General features: G+C 35.9%; 1 protein-coding gene across 1 annotated transcript in view; it reads right to left on the bottom strand.

Annotated features, from left to right (window-relative positions):
- Positions 1–1,509: 1,509 nt before the first annotated feature.
- The window catches only part of EPSTI1 (epithelial stromal interaction 1), a 118,727-nt gene continuing 100,856 nt past the window's right edge, over positions 1,510–19,380 (bottom strand). The window contains exons 9-11 of the mRNA XM_045839129.1: positions 16,017–16,090; positions 10,895–10,994; positions 1,510–2,035 (exon numbers count right to left, since the gene is read on the bottom strand). Of these exons, the coding sequence (XP_045695085.1) occupies positions 2,027–2,035; positions 10,895–10,994; positions 16,017–16,090 (183 nt within the window). The 3' untranslated portion in view covers positions 1,510–2,026. The remainder of the gene's footprint in view (positions 2,036–10,894; positions 10,995–16,016; positions 16,091–19,380) is intronic.

Here is a 19,380-nt window from a genome sequence, read left to right as displayed (position 1 = left end):
CTAGTTTTTTCTTTTTATTATTCATCATTGTGTCTAAAGTTTCTATAATAAACACCTATTACTTTTATAACAATCCATCTTGCTTATATTTTATTTCTCAGAAAAAGAAAGTACTGAAAGCATGGGGATGGTGTTAGGAATTTGGGATGCCTATCTACAGTTAACCACAAGTCAAATTCTGTTTTAATTGATTCAACAAGGCAGATTAAATGTGGAAAATAAAGTGGTCTACTCCCTTACACAACAAAACTATTATTTCTTTTCTGGTTACTTCCACCTAAATAGAGAATTATTGAAGGGAGATATTTACAACCCCAGTCATATTCTAGATAATTTTGGCTGTGAAGTCACAATTTTCCATAGCAGCACAATGATTTTTTAGAAAATGAAAACAGATACCTGAACAAAATGTCTTTGTTTGGAAATGCAGGCTATAGCAGGCAGTGGAAGAGGTATCGAGTCCAACTTTCCTGAGAACCCCCAAAGTAAGAAAGCATCCCTTTCCCTTACATCAATTCCTGGGGACACCCTGGCAAACTGCAGCAAGTGAGGAATGCTGAGCCTAAACACAAAACCTGAACAGACTGTAGACTGTCAGGTCGCTAGACTGGCAGGTGTAGGGCTGAAATGGCCACAGGCCACAGCAGTAAAATGCTCGCAAAAATCCCACATTTACCATCAGTTAGGCAGCGCTTCCAACACAGGATGAGGTAATAGCAACAATTTCAAATGGTCCAAACATTTTATGTTAGTGTCAATGGCACCAATACAGCTTCAGCTGGCAGAAAAGGAGGAAACCAATGGTATCTGCATTATTTACTCCGGAAAAACTAGGTGCAAACCATCTGTCCTCAGGCATCATCACCACTATCCCAAAATGTGGTCCTTTCTATACTCCACTCTTGCCATCTTTCTGTGAGTCCCCACCCCCTAGTCTTGGCCTAAGAACCTGAAGTCCCAATATTTCCCTCAATACACAGATATGGAAAGTTAATTTTAACAGAGCAATTGGTACCACAAAAGATCTCTTAAAGCTGCAAAGTATTATTATTAGTTGTCCAGCTGCAAAAATTATTCATTCCTCCAGCCTTCATTCTAAGACTGAATGCAGTGTTTCCTATGGAGGAGGACCGCAGCATGCAGCATGGAAAACCAATATTCCTGCACTCTGGAGTCTACAAACTTGTTTAAGGCTATAAAAGTAGGATCAAAAAGTCGACTGAATTTGCAATAGGAAATAGGTTCCATACAGCAAAGACAATTTTCCAAAACACTTACAAACTACATTTGTGTCTGGTTAATTTTTAGAAATATTGTACTTTCAGGAAATTAACTGTCCCACTTTGAAAAACCAGAGAAACAGTATTAGTAAATAAATCAGACCAAAGCTGATCCCATAGTGATTCCAGTACTATATTTATCTATATGAATTATAAAGGAGAACATAAAAATGAGACCCCTCAAGAGAGAAAAACTCAAGAGCTTTTCATTTAAAATAAAAGTAAACCATTTATACAAAGGTAGTTCAAAATTTATTTAATTTGTTTCAAAGAGATTAAAATATTTTTTGCTCACATTTATACACTGAATTAAGAAAGTAGGGATTAAAAGCTAAAAAGAGCCCAAAGCTTTCCTAATCTGATCTGAGAATTAGCCGCTTAGACAGACATGCATGCAGCACCCATAGCTCTCACTAACCAGAAAGCATCAAAGAATGCTCTCATATTCTATCTTACTAACATTGCTGTAATTATACTTCCAATAAGAGGCAAAACCAGTACAAAAAATACTGTAACATTTCATTGGCAATAGAGATTAAATATGAGTTTAGTAATCAGCACCTGCAAACATGCTTAAATAATGACAGTGAGAAACCTGTCATACCCAGCTGCTCAGCTAGCTGTGTGGGTAGTCAGTTGAAGTCAAGGTGAAAGCAGTGATGGTGAACAAAATTGCACTTAAAGAAAGTATCTCATGGGTGTTTTCAAGGCCAGTTGACAAAGGCCAGATGTTAAGTAAACATTTCTTATATATCCTGGAAGAAAAAACAAAACAAAATATAATTACTACAGGCAGCAAAACACAATTCAAATCTTTTGTAAACCACTGTGAAGTTCCTTCAAAAAATACTCTTACTACATCAGGTTTAAGTGACTTACTAAATCAGGTTTAATAATTTAGTCCCAATGAAATGATTTAATTTTCAAGTCCCCTTGCATTAGATGCATAAATAGTCTTCGTCACCAATGCATGGCTTCTTGAGTGATGGTCCAATGGCTGTGTTCTTGGAGATAGTCTGATGTGGGTTACAAATAATAATGTTCACAAGTATTGCCATCCATCTCCAAAGTTATAGCAAGGACAGGATGAACACAGTGTGGAACAGAGCAATTGAAATGGAAATATGTAGAGTACAGTTGTATTGTATTAGGCAGCAGGAAGGTGACTTCTAAGGAGACTCTGAGAAAGGGAGATAGCGTAAATGAGTCCCCTCCTTGTCAACTATGTATAAAGGTCAAGAAATCTCCACCATAGAAAGGTGGACCACATTTACCTGGGATTCAGTCTAGTGCTGTTCTAACACTCTAGGAAAATTAAAATCCCAGGTTGTCTCATAGGTCGTGACATATACTTAACTGCCATTAAAAACAAAGGATTTAGAGTTTCCATATTATCCCAAAGGGTCTCACCTACTGGTATCAGAAAAAGATCAGTTGATGTGATTTTTTAAATGTCCCACTCTAGGTGCAACTTGAAAACTAACAGAGAACTCTAGGGAAGAAAAATGCATTTTCAAATACAAAAGGAAGTTTAAATTATCAAATAACATATATTAAGTAGTATGGGAAAAAAGGAATTTTAAATTATCAAATAGTAAGTATATATTAAGTAGTATGAGAAGAATATGATTTAAATTTTGAAAGGTTTAAAAGTAAAGATTTATCTAATTTGCCTACCAACATATATTTACCAGAAACCTACTGCTTAAGTGTCTATGTTATGTTTCAAAAAACTATTTTATTTTTCCTTGGCTTTCATCATAGTCTTATCGTATTTTTTTCCTTTCCTTTTGTCTTTCACTTTTTACTGCTTCCATTATTTCCTCCAGCTCTCCTCTCTCATTCCTTGGGGGATCTCAGTCATCATCCATAATTGACACATTTTTAATATATTCTATACACTAACCTTGTGTATAGAAGGTTAACTTTTTATTTATAAAACATATTCATTGCTGGGCCCTATTTATTCTAATGATTTGAATATATTGAATACATTATTTTGTATGTATTAGGTAGATAATTGTATTATCTGTCGTTTATTTATTTAATTTATTTTCCATGATTTGTTCACTCCAGCTTTATATAAAATAGTCAACAACGGGAAAAAAAATGTCCTCAAATGGGTGAAAGGTTAAACAAACTGGTATACCCATATCATGGAATACTACTCGAAAATAAAAAAATAATAAAAACTTTGATGGATCTCCAGGGAATTATTTTCCCTGGAGAATAAAAGCCAATCCCAAAATGTACATACTATGTGATTCCATTTATTTTATTTTATATTTAAATTTATTTATTAATTTTTAGCAAGAAGGAGGAAGGGAGAGTTAGAGTCAGAGAGAAAGAGAAAGAGAGAGAAAGAGAGATATTGAATTTGTTTTTTTACTTATTTATGCACTCATTGGTTACTTTTTTAATATAGTTTATTGATTATGCTATTACAGTTGTCCCATTTCCCCCCTTCACTTCCCTCCACCCTGCACACCCTCTCCCACCCACATTCCCCCCGCTTTAGTTCATGTGCATGTGTCATACTTATAAGTTCTTTAGCTTCTACATTTCCCATACTATTCTTGCCCTCCCCATATTTTCTACCTACCATCTATGCTACTTATTCTCTGTACCTTTTCCCCCTCTCTTCTCCACCCACTCCCCTGATGCTAACCCTCCATGTGATCTCCATTTCTGTGGTTCTGTTCCTGTTGTAGTGGTTTGCTTAGTTTGTTTTTGTTTTGGTTTTAGGTGTGGTTGTTAATAATTGTGAGTTTGCTGGCATTTTACTGTACATGTTTTTTTATCTTCTTTTTCTTAGATAAGTCCCTTTAACATTTCATATAATAAGGGCTTAGTGATGATGAACTCCTTTAACTTGACTTTAAAGTACTAAGAAGTACTTTATCTGCCCTTCCATTCTAAATGAAAGCTTTGCTGGATAGAGCAATCTTGGATGTAGGTCCTTGCCTTTCATGACTTGGAATACTTCTTTCCAGCTCCTTCTTGCCTGCAAGGTCTCTTTTGAAAACTCAGCTGACAGTCTGATGGGAACTCCTTTGTAGGTAATTGTCTCCTTATCTCTTGCTGCTTCTAGGATTCTCTCCTTCATTTTAATCTTGGGTAATGTAATTATGATATGCCTTGGTGTGTTCATCCTTGGGTCCAACTTCTTTGGGACTCTCTGAGCTTCCTGGACTTCCTGGAAGTCTATTTCCTTTGCCACATTGGGGAAGTTCTCCTTTATTATTTGTTCAGATAACTTTGCCACTTGTTGCTCTTTCTCTTCCCCTTTTGGTACCCCTATAATTCAGATGTTGGAACATTTAAAGATGTCCTGGAGGTTCCCAAGCCTCCCCTCATTTTTCTGAATTCTTGTTTCTTCATACTTTTCTGTTTGGTTGTTTCTTTCTTCTTCTTTCCACACCATTGATTTGAGCCCCAGTTTCCTTCCCATAACTGTTGGTTCCCTATACATTTTCCTTTATTTCAGTTAGCATAGTCTTCATTTTTTCATCTAATTTGCAACCAAACTCAACTAATTAATTCTCTGACCATCTTGATCACCAGTACTTTGAATTGTGCATCTGATAGGAGAGCTACCTCTTCATTGCTTAGTTGTATTTGTTCTGGGGTTCTGATCTGTTCTTTCATTTGAGCCATTTGTTTGTCTTAACCTGCCTGTTATGTAGTAAGGGGTGGAGGCTTAGATGTTCACCAGGGCAGGGCAACCCACGTCACTGAATTGTGATGCTATATGTGGGGGAGGGCCCGAAAGGGAACAATGGTGCTTGCTCTGCTCTCTGATGAATTTCAGTCACTTTCCCCACTTCCCCCAAGCAAACTTGGCCCTTCTGGTGCTGGATTCCCATGTGGGTGGGTTTGTGTATGTTCTAGGACCCTGTGGATCTCTCCTACGAACTCTCCTGTGAGGCCTGCAGTCTCTCCCCATATCTAAACTCCCAGGTGTTTTCAATTGGTGGTTTGAGGCTTTATTTCCCTGCGCTGGAACACTGGGTTGTGCAGTCTGTCTTGCTCCCCAGTTTTGCCTGGTTTATCTGCATGCAAATGTGGGACCACCTGTTCCTCCAGGAACCTTGTGGGCCACACCCCTCCACGATCCGCTGCCTCACTGGGTCCACCAGCTGCCGCTTTGCTGCAAGCCCTCTCTGCCTGGCTACCTGATTCTGCCCCTCCTACTAGTCTGGATGAATATTTCTTCTTTAATTCCTTGGTTGTTGGACTTCCATACAGTTCATTTTTCTGTCAGTACTGGTTATTTTTTTGTTTCTAAATTTTTATTGTCCTTATTTTGGCTGTGCGAGGAGGCACGGTGTGTCTACCTACGCCTCTATCTTGGCTGGAAGTCTGGTTGCTTCTTATATGTGCCCTGACCAGAGACTGAACCCACAGCCTTCGTGTGCTGGGATGCTCTAATCAATTGAGCTACCGGAGCTATGTGATTCCATTTATATTAATATTTTTGAAATAATAAATTTTAGAAATGGAGACAGTCTTATAGTTCCCAGTGGTTATGTATGGGGACTCATTCTAAGAAGGACATAAATGTGGCTATAAAATGGTAACACTATAAAGATCATTGTGTTAATGAACTTGTTCAGAATCTTCTGTACTCTGGTGGATACATGGACCTACATATGTGATAAAACTGCATAGAACTAAATGCACACACAAAGAGACACACACAGTGAAATGAAACTGGGAAAATCTAAGTAAGATCAATGGATATTATCAGGTCAATATTCTGTATTATCTGTGATTTATAAATTTTTTCAATCCTTATATCCAATTTAAATAAAACAGTTTTTTACATTTATTTTGAGAGAGAGGAAGGGGGAAAGAGACAAACAGACAGAAATATCAATTTCTTGTTCCACTTATTTATGCACTCATTGGTTGATTCTTCTATGTACCCTGACCAGGTATTATACTTGCAACTTCAGTGTATGGGGATGATACTCTAACCAACTGAGCCACCTGGCCAGGGCCAAGTAAATGTTTTTGATGTATTTTTATTATAGATTTTTGCTGACTTTTGGTTAAAGAAATTTTTTTATTTGTGCCCATACATTCTTTTTATTATATTTTATTGATTATGCTATTAGAGTTGTCCAAATTTTCCCCCCTTTGCACCTCTCCACCCAGCACCCCCTACTCCTTCAGGCCATTCCCCTACCATCGTTCATGTCTATAGGTCATGCATATAAGTTCTTTGGCTATTTCATTTCATATACTGCACTTTACATTCCCATGGCTATTCTGTAACTACCTATTTGTACTAAAGAAATTTTCTTTCTGTTCCTAGTTTGCCAGAAGTTTTTTTTTTTTTACCACAAATGAGTATATTGAAATTTATCAAATGATTTCTCTTAACTATTGAGATAATCATGTGGTATTTGCCCTATAATTCATGAGGTGAAATTTTTGTTTGTTTTATTTTATTTTTTATGTTGTTGATTTATTCATTTATGGTAAACTAAGCTTGCATTTTGGAATAAATTCAATTTGATATGGACATATTATGCCTTTTAAAAATTCATTAGAGAGTCTATCACAATTTTGTGAATTTTTTAAGAATCTATGTTTATGAGTGAGACTGGTCTATCATTTTTTTTTTCTGTATAGTCTTTGCTAAATTTTGATTGAAAGTTCCATTCACCTGCTTAATCATTTTGGGGAATACTTTCTCCTTTTGATTTATCTGGAAAATCTTTCCAGACATTTGAAATCTTCTGTTCCTAGAACATTTATTAGAACTTTTCTATAATATGTCTAGGCCTGGTTTTTATTTTATGGGAACATAGTAACAAATTAACCTACATAGTGCTTGCATCATTTTGAATTTGCACCAACAATGTGTGAAAAACCTGTTTTTCCACAGCCTTGCCAACAGAGTATATTGCCAATCTTTTATTTTACAGGGGTGCAGGGGGGCAGTTGCCAAATAATAGAAGAGAAATGGTATTTTGATTTAGTTCTTAGTTTGTATTCCCTCTATTATGATAAGCTCATTGAGTGCTTTAATTTCAAAGATTATGTTTTTTGTTACTAAAATTGTTCTTTTTTCAAATCTTCTTGGTTGGCATTGTCTCCCATTTTTGTTCATTGTTTTAAATCCAATATCTATTTCATCCAGTGTTTAATATTATAGCTTTTTAAAATTCAATATGTAGTCATTTTAGTGTATCACATCATTTAATGCTAAATCTGTGTTGTTTGATTACCCTCGATCACAGCCACCCTTCTCCTTGTGCATATGGTAAGTTCTAATCACTGTTTTATGCTTGGAATATAACCAAAGGGCCCTGCTCTAATGGCATATGGAACATATATCACCAGAGGGAGAGACTAAGGGTAAATAATCAACAAAACATATAATTAAGTGATAGTAAATTATGTTAGAAGTTGCAGAGTGCTCTGGAAAAAAGAAGTGGAGCCTGGAAAGAGTTGGGGGTAAAGGCACAGGTGGAAGCACTAAATAAGTGGTAGAGGAACCCTCACTGAGAAGAAATTTTAAAAAACTTGAAGAAGGAATAACATGGATATTTTGGAGGATAGTATAGGGGGGTCATCCAGTGCAAAGGCCATAAGGTGAGAGCATCCAGTTTCTCAAGTTTTCAAAAAAGAGCAAGAAGCAAGCATGGCTAGGAACAATGAGAAAGGGCAGTGTAGGACAGCGCCAGAGGGGTAAAGTGGAGTCTAAATCATGTAGCACCTGGTAGGCTCCTACAAGGACTTTGGCTTTTACTTCAAGTGATCTAGGGAGTTAAGGGAGTCATTGGAGGACTTTGGACTTTGAGCATAAGAGGGACAGGGTCTGACTTCTGATTCAATGGGATCATTCTCATACAAAGAACAGACTCTAGGTGGGGAAGTATGGAAGCCAAGAAACCACTTGAGACATTTTCAAGAATCTAGATGATCACTGATAGAAGTTGGAAGCAGGATCATAGTGGTGAAGGTTGTGAGTAGCTATTGGATTAGATATATTTAGAAGAGTCAAGAATATTTCCTGATGGATTATCTATGGAGGGATGTGAGAGATGGGTTGCACCATTATGCAAACAGGAAAAAGTGTAGAGTATTAAGGTAAAGGGAATAAAGGTTAAGTTTTAGATATGTTAAGATCGAAATGTATATTGGATATGCAAATAGAGATGTTGGGTAGACAAATGGATATAAAGCCCTAGAATTTGAAGGAAGAGATCTAGGCTGGAAATTAAATTTTGGGAGTAATAAGCATATACTCCCAAGCATTTATGTCATTTCATGAAAATGAAATGAGACCACCAAGATATTAAGTGAACATAATGTTCAGAAGGTAGATCCCTGAAGCACTACAATATTGAGAGAACAAAAAGATGTGGGAAATTCAACCAAAGAGAATGTTGGCCACTGAAATAGGTAGAAACCCAGGAGAATATAGTATCCCAGAACCCAAGTAAAGAAAGTTTCACAGAGGCGGAGACAATTCATCACGAGGAATGATGCTGATAGGTCTTAAAAATAAAGACAGATATAACCACTGGAGTTTTTCAATGTGGACATTGTTAGTGACCATGACAAGAACATTTTTGTAGGACTAGAAAAGTCTAAAACCTGATTAGAGTAGGTTTAAAAGAAATGGGAAGAAAGAAAATACACACAGCAAGAATAGACACCTCTTGAAGTTTTTCTCTAAAGGGGAAGAAACAGCAAGAAGAAAAGTAATAGCAAAATAATTTATATTTCTTAATATTTTATGCTGATGGGCATATTCTAGTTGAGATAGATAATTCAGGATAAGGTAGAGTATTGGTAGAACAAAGACAGTGAAGAAGATAGAAACTGGCTCACAAGAAAGAGTAGGCATACAGGTAGGGATGTCTGTAGGTAAGTAAACGTGGAGGTAGAGCTGGGAGCCTGAAGAAGTTCTCATCTTTCTATCATGTTTCTTTCAAGTAAGAGAAGAACCAACAATCACTTTGGACTTGGACATGACTGCACTACTAAGAAAACTTTAATCATCCTCACTCATATCACATCATAAGAAAACAACAGTCCTCTCTTTTTAATCTGTGAGGAACCCAAGCAAAGGTTTATAGTTCACTCATATAAGGCCTACCAAAAGTCATTGGTGAGCCCAATCCTTATTCTCTTAGCAGCAGCCCATGCAGTATTCTTTTACTCTTGCCCATCATCTTCCCCTCAATCCCAAGTATTTTTTTAGTTACTTTCTACATTGGGCAGTAGTTGAGTAGAGGAGAAAATGTGCAGCAAGTTTCAAAGTTGTCTAAAATCTGAGTTTCAATCATGTTTCATAACTTATAATTCCTTGAACTTGGATAATGTATTAAACTCAGAGTGCTCCATTTACCACATGGCTCCTACTCACATATTTGTATAAGTCAATAATTTGCAAATTGTAATTCATGATGCAAAAACTGTTCCCTCTTCCATATTGTCTCTTTTCTAAATGCCGTAGTGATGCACATGAGCATGCATTATGGATAAATAAAAACATCCACTATACCTTCTCTGCAAATTTGCCTGAAATTTGTGTTCTCTTCACTATATATAATTTGTGAAATCTACCTATCAATTTTAACTACTAGATATCTTTTAAGAAAACATGCATGTAAAATTCCTAACAGACTGTCTTCTCAAAAATGACCTTTTGTCAATAAAGTATTTATTTTTTCTTAATTTTTTCATTTATTATTTTTTTTAGAGAGAGAGGGAGGGAGGGAGAAAACTAGGGAGAGAAATATTGAGCAAGAGAGCAAGAGAGAAACATCAATTGGCTGCCAGCTGCCTCTACTAAGTGAGAGAATCAAATGAGCAACCCAGGCATGTGTCCAACTGAACCAGTCACCTTTTGCCTTGCAAAACAATGTCCAACCAACTGACTCACACCTGATCAAGTATGTATTAAAGAGTGATCATCTCTAGAGTTTGCAGGTCAGCAAGCACTTGATTATTTTGTTATATTTTACCAATTTAAAGATATATATCTGTTCCTTTTTTTTTTGAGTGGACACATATGTACCTGGGCTTCAATTAAATTATAAAGCATGCAAAACACATTAAACACATATTACAAGTTGCAAGATTTTCTTCAGAAAAATCTGTATCAATATTTCATTTTTAAAAAGTGCCTTTTGCTGTAGGGTTTATTAAAAATCATTTTGTAATGAAAAATTAAATATTGGTTTCTTTGATACGCTAGTCTCACTGAAAAAAATTATTACTAAAGAATGCTCGCTATTTTTATAAGCATATTTCATTTAAAATATTCCTGAAAAAAAAGTGTTCATTTGTTTTGTCATGGGTCTAGGCCAGGAGTGATAAAAAGCCTTACAGTCCAGGAAATCACATTGAGAACAAAGGGCAGGTGTCATTTTTTACTACAATTGGCCAGAGCTGAAATCAGGACTTTTTCCCTTCTTCAGAAGCTATTGTGGAATTTGCAATAATCACCCTGGCTGACTGCCCATCACACAGCTGAACAGCACATGAAAAAATATCTGGGGAGAAGGCCGCAACATATTTTTTAAATTCTCATTGTTTTTGTTCTTCAAATTTGAAAGATATTTTTTAAGAGTAAAGGAAAAACTCACCCAGCTGTTACCATTATTCATATTCCAAGAGCCTCCAAAGTGCTCCAGGCCACCTGGTTGACTTTTGCCTTGGAGTCGGTCCAGAAAAGCATTATTTACCCTTTAAAACAATGAAAAATGTGTGTAAGTGAAAAGCTTGTTGCAAGGCTGAGAGATTTTTGAGAACCTAATGTACTGTATGACTGACTATGGGGATTGCTTCCTCCCTTCAGCTTAGAAGAAATCTACAGAAACTTCTTTTCACATTAATCACATGGCATGCTGTTAGCAGTCCTTTGCTGGAGCTGGGGCCAGTTGTGGGTGGTGGCTTGGCCAGAGGGGGCATAGTTGCTAATTTCAGTTTCACTGGCCTATATTCTATCAGTTCAAGAACCTTCTTCACCCAAGCAACCAGACCCTTAAAGGTCAGGGCAGGCAAAGCATGAGCCCCAGAGGCTGAGGAAAGATAAAGGCTTTATAAGAATGAAAACATGAAGAAAAACAAAAAATAGCTCTGTGCCACTGTTGTTGCAAGATAGATGGTCCCTCCCATATGCCCTGTGCTCCACTGTCAGTCTTGCTAAGGTAAATCCCACAAGTGAAAAATAGAAGGGACTGGGACAAGTGTACGAGGGAAAAGAAATATTAAGAGGGAAACCCAAGCTTTCAAAGATGTAATGGGTACATCTTTCACTGATGGTCAGTCATACTTGCAGCAACCAATTTCAGAAATTAAATTTAACACATAGGAGGTAAAACCTTGAAGAAAGGTAAGAAAATGATTATTTTAAAAGTCAGAATGTAGATTAACTGTGGGATGTTAATTATATTCTATTTCTGGAGGTGGCTACCTGGTTTTTCACTTTATAATTAATCATTCTAAATATTCATTTCATGGACTTGGATATACTTGTCCTACTAAAAAATTTAAATTTTTAAATTAAAAACATTTAACATAAAAAAGTAAAGTAAAGGCAACAGCATGCTCTGAGCTGCCTCGGTATGGATGAGTAGAGTCAGGGAAGCAAAGGCTGGAGAAACAACATTGTGATAGGTACCCTATGATGTCACCAAATTACTGAGGAATAGTGTCATTAAGACCATCAGCTTCTTGTTAGAAACATTGTGCCTGGTGCACATCAGCAGCTCCATACATGTTTATGGGAGGAAGGGTAGGCTGGCCTCAGTCACATTAGCCTCTTGTTCAGTCATGAAGATTAGCAGAATGTGGACATGGTGGGAAGCTGTAAGTCCATGACTATGGGAGCTTTGGGGACTTTAAGGATAATGACTACTGAGTGGCAAAGTAAGACAATTTTTTGTCTGTCTGTGCTTGCTTAGGGATACCCAAAATGCCAACCCCATGTTGCCCTGCTGGATCTTGGGCTTATTGTGTTGCTGTTTTCTCAGCAACTTTAAGTCCCATGAAACACTGATTACATCTTAGTTATTAGAAAGGTTTTTTACTCTTACCATAAAATCTACCCAAGTGCCATATCTGGTCAGCCTGGCTCCCTGCAGAGCTCAGTGTGAGTTACCTTTCCAGGACCTCTCAGCACACAGATTGAACAATATCTTACTGAGCTAGAGATTTGCATATTAAGGAAATGAAAGGTGACCCTGCTCCCCACTTAACAGCACAACCAATGGTATTCTTCACTGCTCATACCCCTAGGGCTATTTATGTCCAGTCTTTTTGTCAGTAACAAAAATGGGCTTTCCTTCAACATCCCTGTGCCGCCCCATATCCAAACCACTAAAAGTCCTGTTGGCTCTACCAACCAAGCATATCTCAAATTCACCCATTTCTTTCCAGGGCCACCATTTTGGTCCAAATTGCTATCCTCTTTCATCTTGCTTCTGCTTCCAGTTCTGCCTCTGTAATCCATTTCCACATAACCAGCTTACTAAATCATGAAAGAGGGCCTACCTTCCTTTTGCTTAACTCTTCCCTGACTTTCCATTACTCCTAGAATAAAATCACTGGCTTATAAAATCTTATATTTTCTAGCTTCTGCCTATGTTCCCTACCTTATTTCTTAATATTTTCTTCCTTACCATCTATAATCCAGTCATTTTGGACCCAAAAAGTCCAAGGTCATTCCCCCATTAAGGCCTTTGCATTTGTTCTTATGCCTGAATAGGGGATATCCATATGTTCTGGTCCCCAGTCTCTGTGACTAGCTCTTGTCCTGTGATGTCACCTCTTTTTTGAGGAATTATCACGTCCAATCTCTCCATCAACATCACACCCATGGTGTGGTCCACATGGTATGTATCCTTATCTGAAATAATCTTGCTGCTAAATTATTGACTGCTGCTTATTTCTTCCAGTTTGTAATTTCCATGTAGCCATGGACCTTCTCTACCTTGTTAAATCTATTCCCAGTGCTGAGAACAAAGCCTTCATATACCCAACTATGTAAAAGGTAAATGAATGAATTATCCAGGCGCATGATCCCCACCTCTCCCTGCCTCTGTTACTGCAGCTACAGTTACTGAAACCACCCGTGGTGGTGAGTGCAGGCTGCAAAACTGCTCACTGTCCACTTCTCTCAATTCAGTTAGACACTGTGCAGACTGGTGACTTGTCATGCATACAAGGTGATGCGATTCACTTTTGAGCATCAGTTACTAGAAGGACACACAGGGGTCAACCAGAGATTATGGGTGGTAAAGAGATTATTTCTCAATTCCTAATGAGAATTCAAATAGAAAAAAAGTACCAGTTTATATTTTTGTTTACTAGTATTAGAAAGTACAATACATACATTTTATTGCTGTCAAACTAATGCTCTGGATTTTCTTCCCAGGGTTAATTTGGATAAAAAATGTTATTCGAGAATGGTTCAAGTTTCAATAAATCACTTCAGTTCATTCTAGTTTTCAGCTCATGGTCCAGTTCCTTTCAAGTCCTTAACCTCTATGGTCTGTCCTTTCTCTCTGGAGTTTAAAGTTTCTTCTCTTACTCAGAAAGTTAGACTGACTCAGGTGCAGATGCACTCAAGCTCAACCATTAGAGGGTTCACTGAAAACCTTGTGAGGAATCCCATAATGTTCTATTATAAAACTCAGGGTTGAATTTTTGGACATGTGAACTTCTAAGTAGTATAAAGCACATTGTCTTTTTGACTCTAATAAAATTAATGTCCGTGGAGAAGAGCTCTTATGTCCCCTACATACAGACTATGTAGCTTGTGCTGTTGCTCTCAGCAGGAACAAACCCAGCTATTTTATTCATTAAGAGGCTACTGGATGAGTATTTTCATATGATAACATAAGAATGTTATCATATGAAAATATGATAGAGTTTACAGCTTACTGTAAACTCTAAATGACAAAATAAACAAACTCCAAAAACTGACTGAGAATACAAAAAAATGTGTTTAAAGACTAGATCAGTTATTTCAAACCTGATTATTAAGTTTATTATCTTGAGAGATTTCCTCACAGATTAAACTTGGATCTACACTTAACTAGAATAAATACAAAGAGAAAATAAGGTGTAGAAAACATCCAATAAATAACCCCACTAATATTTAAGTATTCGGCAGTATGAAAATAAACCTAAAGAATGAGGGTCAAGGTTCCTATAACAAAACAAAAGTAACCTTTTCCACCTCTAATCAGTTAACTTGCATTTTTATTGGATGCCTATTGAAGATCAATTTCTTGGTAACAGGGCTTATTAATATGACATATCACTATCTCTAAGATGCTTGAAGCTTTCCTATCCAATAAATCCTCAAAAATCCAGAGAAATAACTGGCTAGTACTAACAACTGTTATATAATATCAGGTTTTTTTAGTAGAACAACGTTTAAAGAGAAAATGAGAAAAAACCTATAAAAGACTAAACTAATTTGTGGTCTATTTTATAAAAAAATACATAGCAGTAATGGGGTCCTCTTACCCAATAAAATAGTTTAACCAGTGCATCAGAATTTTGATGTTTCCTTATAATTGGAGGAGAACACATAAATTCACATTTGACATTTTAAAACTATTTTTACTGGGCAATGGAAGCAGTATAATCTAGTCAAAAGAAAATGAGCAACATCCAGAGTTGGTGGCTACAATAGAATTGGGAGTTTCTTTCTCTTTCTCTTTTCCTTTTTGAATTGATGTTTGAATACAGTTGTCTCCATTTTCCCACCACCACTTTCCCCACACCCGACTACCCACACCCACCTCCCACCCTCAATCCCAACCCTCCTTGGCTCCATCCAGGGGTCCCTCATTCAAGTTCATTTAAGTCCATTTCCCTTCTTTCCCACTATTTCCCTCTTCCCACCCCTCTGGTTACTGTCAGTTTGTTATTGATTTCAATGTCTCCATTAACACCTTTTAACATCTTATTTACAAAATGAAACTGCCACAATTTAAAAATATGCATTAGTGATAGTGGGATTCAGACATATAAAAGAAACTACTAATTTTCAAAAGAAGAATTTGTTCCTTTAAACCATGAGAGCCTTTAAATAAAATTGTTCTCCTAAATCACTCAAGCGCACTGCAATTAACTCAAACAACCCAAGTGCCCTTCAGGAAAATCCTAACATAATAATGACAGATATGGTGGCTATTAGCACTGTCCCCAACATCAACATGGTATTTTACTGAGTACTGAGCGCCAGCTATGGGGAATAAAATAGAGAGCACTTACACTATTAAAAAATCCTTAATGGTCCTATTTCAACATCTTTTTTCTTAATATGTTAGTCAGTATAAAACAACTTTATGGTAGTTTTTGTCTGAGCTTTTGTATTCAAGTATGGGTATCTCACCATCTGTACTAGTTCAATCATTCTAAAGCATCATCTCAAAGGATGAAGATGCTTTCTTCCATGGAAGGCAAATGAAATATAATATAAATAAACATATACCTTGAGAGCATAATTCAGTCTTCTAGTGTAAACTAATGCCACCTATCCAGAAAAAGTAGATACTGTATATGCATGTACATGTGTGTACAGCAACTGGCATCCTCACACACATACCACACCCACATGATAAAAAGATTAAAAAGATAATATAAATTTCAAAACTCTAGTCGATATTACTATAATGTTTTCCTAAAACACTGCAAACAATTTATAGGTAATTGTTTTAACTAAGGATTATAATTTATTAGCCATTATACCTCCTGTGCTCAGCCTGATGGTTTCTGGTTCTTTCTTCCTCCTGTTGCTGTTGTTTAAATTCCAGTAATTCACTCTAGGGACAATAAAATTTTAAAATATGGTTTTCAATTCACTTGGTTATATAGAAGACACCCAAATCAATTACATATTTAACCTTAACAGTCACAATATTTCATTTTTGAAACTCTTACTTAGGTGCCATTTCCAAGTGAAATAATTTTCTTACATAAGTAGGTAAAAAAATCATGGTGGCTTAGTCAAACAATACCTCTGAGTGTAAAATTGTGAGATTACAAAGCCAAAGTGCATGTTTAAGATATTAGACCAATTGATACAAAATATACAGAGGTACGCACAATGTGAGTCAAACTTACCTGTGTCTTACAAAGAAAAATGAATTATATTTGTTTCTTCATTAATGTCACACAATATTATTTCTTGGTCATTTCTCTAGCATTTCTTTCCCAACAAATTCATAGACACTTACAAATGAATATTGGACCCCATTCCATAGTGCAATTCCATTAGCAAAACATTCTTCCTTGAGAATAGTCACTCAACCTATTTATTGACAAGTTACTTCTAATATTAGAAGAACTTTGAACTTTCTGGAGGGATACTTTGCTTCAAGTAGGAGATCATGCTACTACAACTAAATCTCTAGCATCTGACATTCTGATTATCCTTTTGGAAGAGGTAACTTAACTCCCAAACTCAGTTACTATGTTCACAGTATTAAAGAACTAGGTACCAGGATTTGTCTAATACTACCTACCTTGAGGCAGACTGAGTTTGAATTCAAAGACAGAAAAAGGCACAGGGAACATTATCAAGCTCCTAAATTAGTGCCTGATTCATAGAGATTTTCTGGTACAGAAAATAGTGTCACATCTTGATAAACATACACCAACACATGTATTCTTAACCCCAAAATTTCTTGATGAAAAGTATGAAATACATCCAAAGTTCAAATAAAACATTTTATTGTTTAACTTTATTCAAAGGTCTTCTACCACCTTAGAATTCTCAAAAATAAAATACTGGTTTCTCATATGGTGATATTCCAAATATATTAGTTATCAATCCTTAAAGTACATTATTTAATTCTAATTCCTACATAGCACCAACAATAAAGGAATAATTGGAGTTTTCTAAATAATCGAATGGTATTTGTTCAACCATTTTACATGCATTGATTAAACACCAAATGCCAAGTCTTGTGCTAGAGAGACTCACTTTTTCACAATAGCATAAGGTCTTTTTGTCTTTTTAATTTTTGTCACTACAATATATATACATAGTTTTAAAAGCCTACCAAGTAACAGTACTACTAAGGCTCACACTAAAATGAAAGAAGCTCTAGTCCTCCCCATGGCCTACACAATCACTTCCAGTACTGTGCGGGTACTGTAGGTGTGTGGCTACTGAAGATGTGTAGATTCATCTTCAATTATCTTCTTAATAACATACATATTCTTCTGTTTCTTAATTTTTTAATAGCATTATCTTTTGACTTCCTATTATGGTGGAAGATTTATGACTCTACCACTACCCTCAGTCCTAATCCCAACTTTCCCTTCCAGTATACCACCATCTTCATTCCTCATCCTTACAACTCTTTTTTTTTTTTCATCTTTCAGCATGGTAGGGGAGGGACTCTGCTTTTAGATTTCCAATCCACCCTCCTCTTTTCAATACTAGCCTTCAGAGATACCAGGTGACAAGTTCTGGTTTTTCCTTCTCTACTTTCCAGCTTTCAAAATTTATGGAAGTCTCTGGCCTATTCTTTTGTTCTTACTGGCTTATGCCTTAAGGGACTAGAGATAAGCAAATGAAAAGTTTTGAAGGTTCAATGTTTAACATAAGACCTTAATATTTAAAAAAAAACTGCCAGAATTCTGGTACTTGATCCTCACAATTCTCAAAGGTAGGCAGGTAAATAAAATATTATTTGATGAGTGAATGAATGAGCATTACATGCTTGTTTTACAGATGATGAAGCAGAGGTTCAGAAACTCAGTTTGTCAATTGTCAAGGGCTAAACAGCTCATGAGAAACAAAATAATAACTAGGGCTAAATTTCTTTGTATCTAATCTTCTGTAAAACATATCCAAAATAGGTGATTAAGAATGAGGGTAAGTTGTCAATAGTTCATCATACTCAAGTCATGCCTAAAAATATAAGACCCATTTATACTTAAAAGTTCTAGCATAATATATCTAAGCTCAAATCTAAATCCCTCTAGTCAAAGGATGCTAAGTATTCTCACATGCATTGACCCATTTCCCTAAGAAATAACTTGTTTAATAACATGAACTCTGAACAAACTAAATTTTTATCAGTTTTGTTCATGAGATAAAGATTTTTAAAACTGTAAAATGCATATACTATGTATACCATATATGCATATTATTAGTTCTTTAAAATAACTTTTTTCTGACTTTTTAAAAAGATTTCATTTATTTATTTTTAGAGAGAGGGGAAGGGAGGGAGAAAGAGAGGGAAAGAAACATCAATGTGTGGTTACCTCTCACATAGCCCCTTTTGGGGACCTGGCCCACAACCCTGGCATGTACCCTGACTGGGTATCAAGTTGGCAACCCTTTAGTTCACAAGCTGGCACTCAATATACTGAACCTGCAAACCAAAGGCTCTAAAATAATTTTAAGATAATTTTTTCAGCCTTAGCAAAAATGATCTTGAAATTTATCTGGAAAAATAAATATATGATCTTAGCCATAAAAAATGAAATGAAATGAGGGAAAATCAGCTTTAACAACTACTGAAACATGTTATAAATCTATAGTAGTTAAAACAATTTGATTGAGTCCAGGAAAAAACCTAATCCATGGAAATGTAGTTTATGTTTGCTGTTATGCTAAACCCATACAGGAAAGATAGTTCAGTGAATGACAATTAGCTAGCCAACTATTATGAGAAAAATTAAAACTAGATCCTTTATTTTTTATATGACAATAAATGTTACAGAGTTCTAAGATTTGAATATAAAAGATGGAACAATAGAGGTTTCAAAGGAGGATCAGTAAATTTATTTATAAACTTGGAGCAAGAAACCTCCAAAAGGCATAAAGGAAAAATATTGATACATTTGGCTAAATTAAAATGTAAAGCTTCCCCTGGGAAAAAATATCATACAAACTGAAAACAATTAAATGTTTATGACATACATAGGCTGATTCTATTATTCTTTTGCTCATTCATTCAACAATATCTGAATGCTTATTATGAGTCAGGCTTGGATCTATGTGATGGAGACAAGAGTGATGAACAAGATAGATGAGTTTATATTCTAAAATAAAGAGAACAATAAACCAATGAGAAAAATAGCCAGTGGTAGTTCT

This window comes from Phyllostomus hastatus, unplaced genomic scaffold (assembly GCF_019186645.2).
Source record: "Phyllostomus hastatus isolate PE091 unplaced genomic scaffold, TTU_PhHast_1.1 phas_contig_29, whole genome shotgun sequence".
NCBI lineage: Eukaryota > Metazoa > Chordata > Mammalia > Chiroptera > Phyllostomidae > Phyllostomus > Phyllostomus hastatus.
Note: the sequence above shows the minus strand (reverse complement) of the source record. Positions and strands in the feature narration are given on the sequence as shown.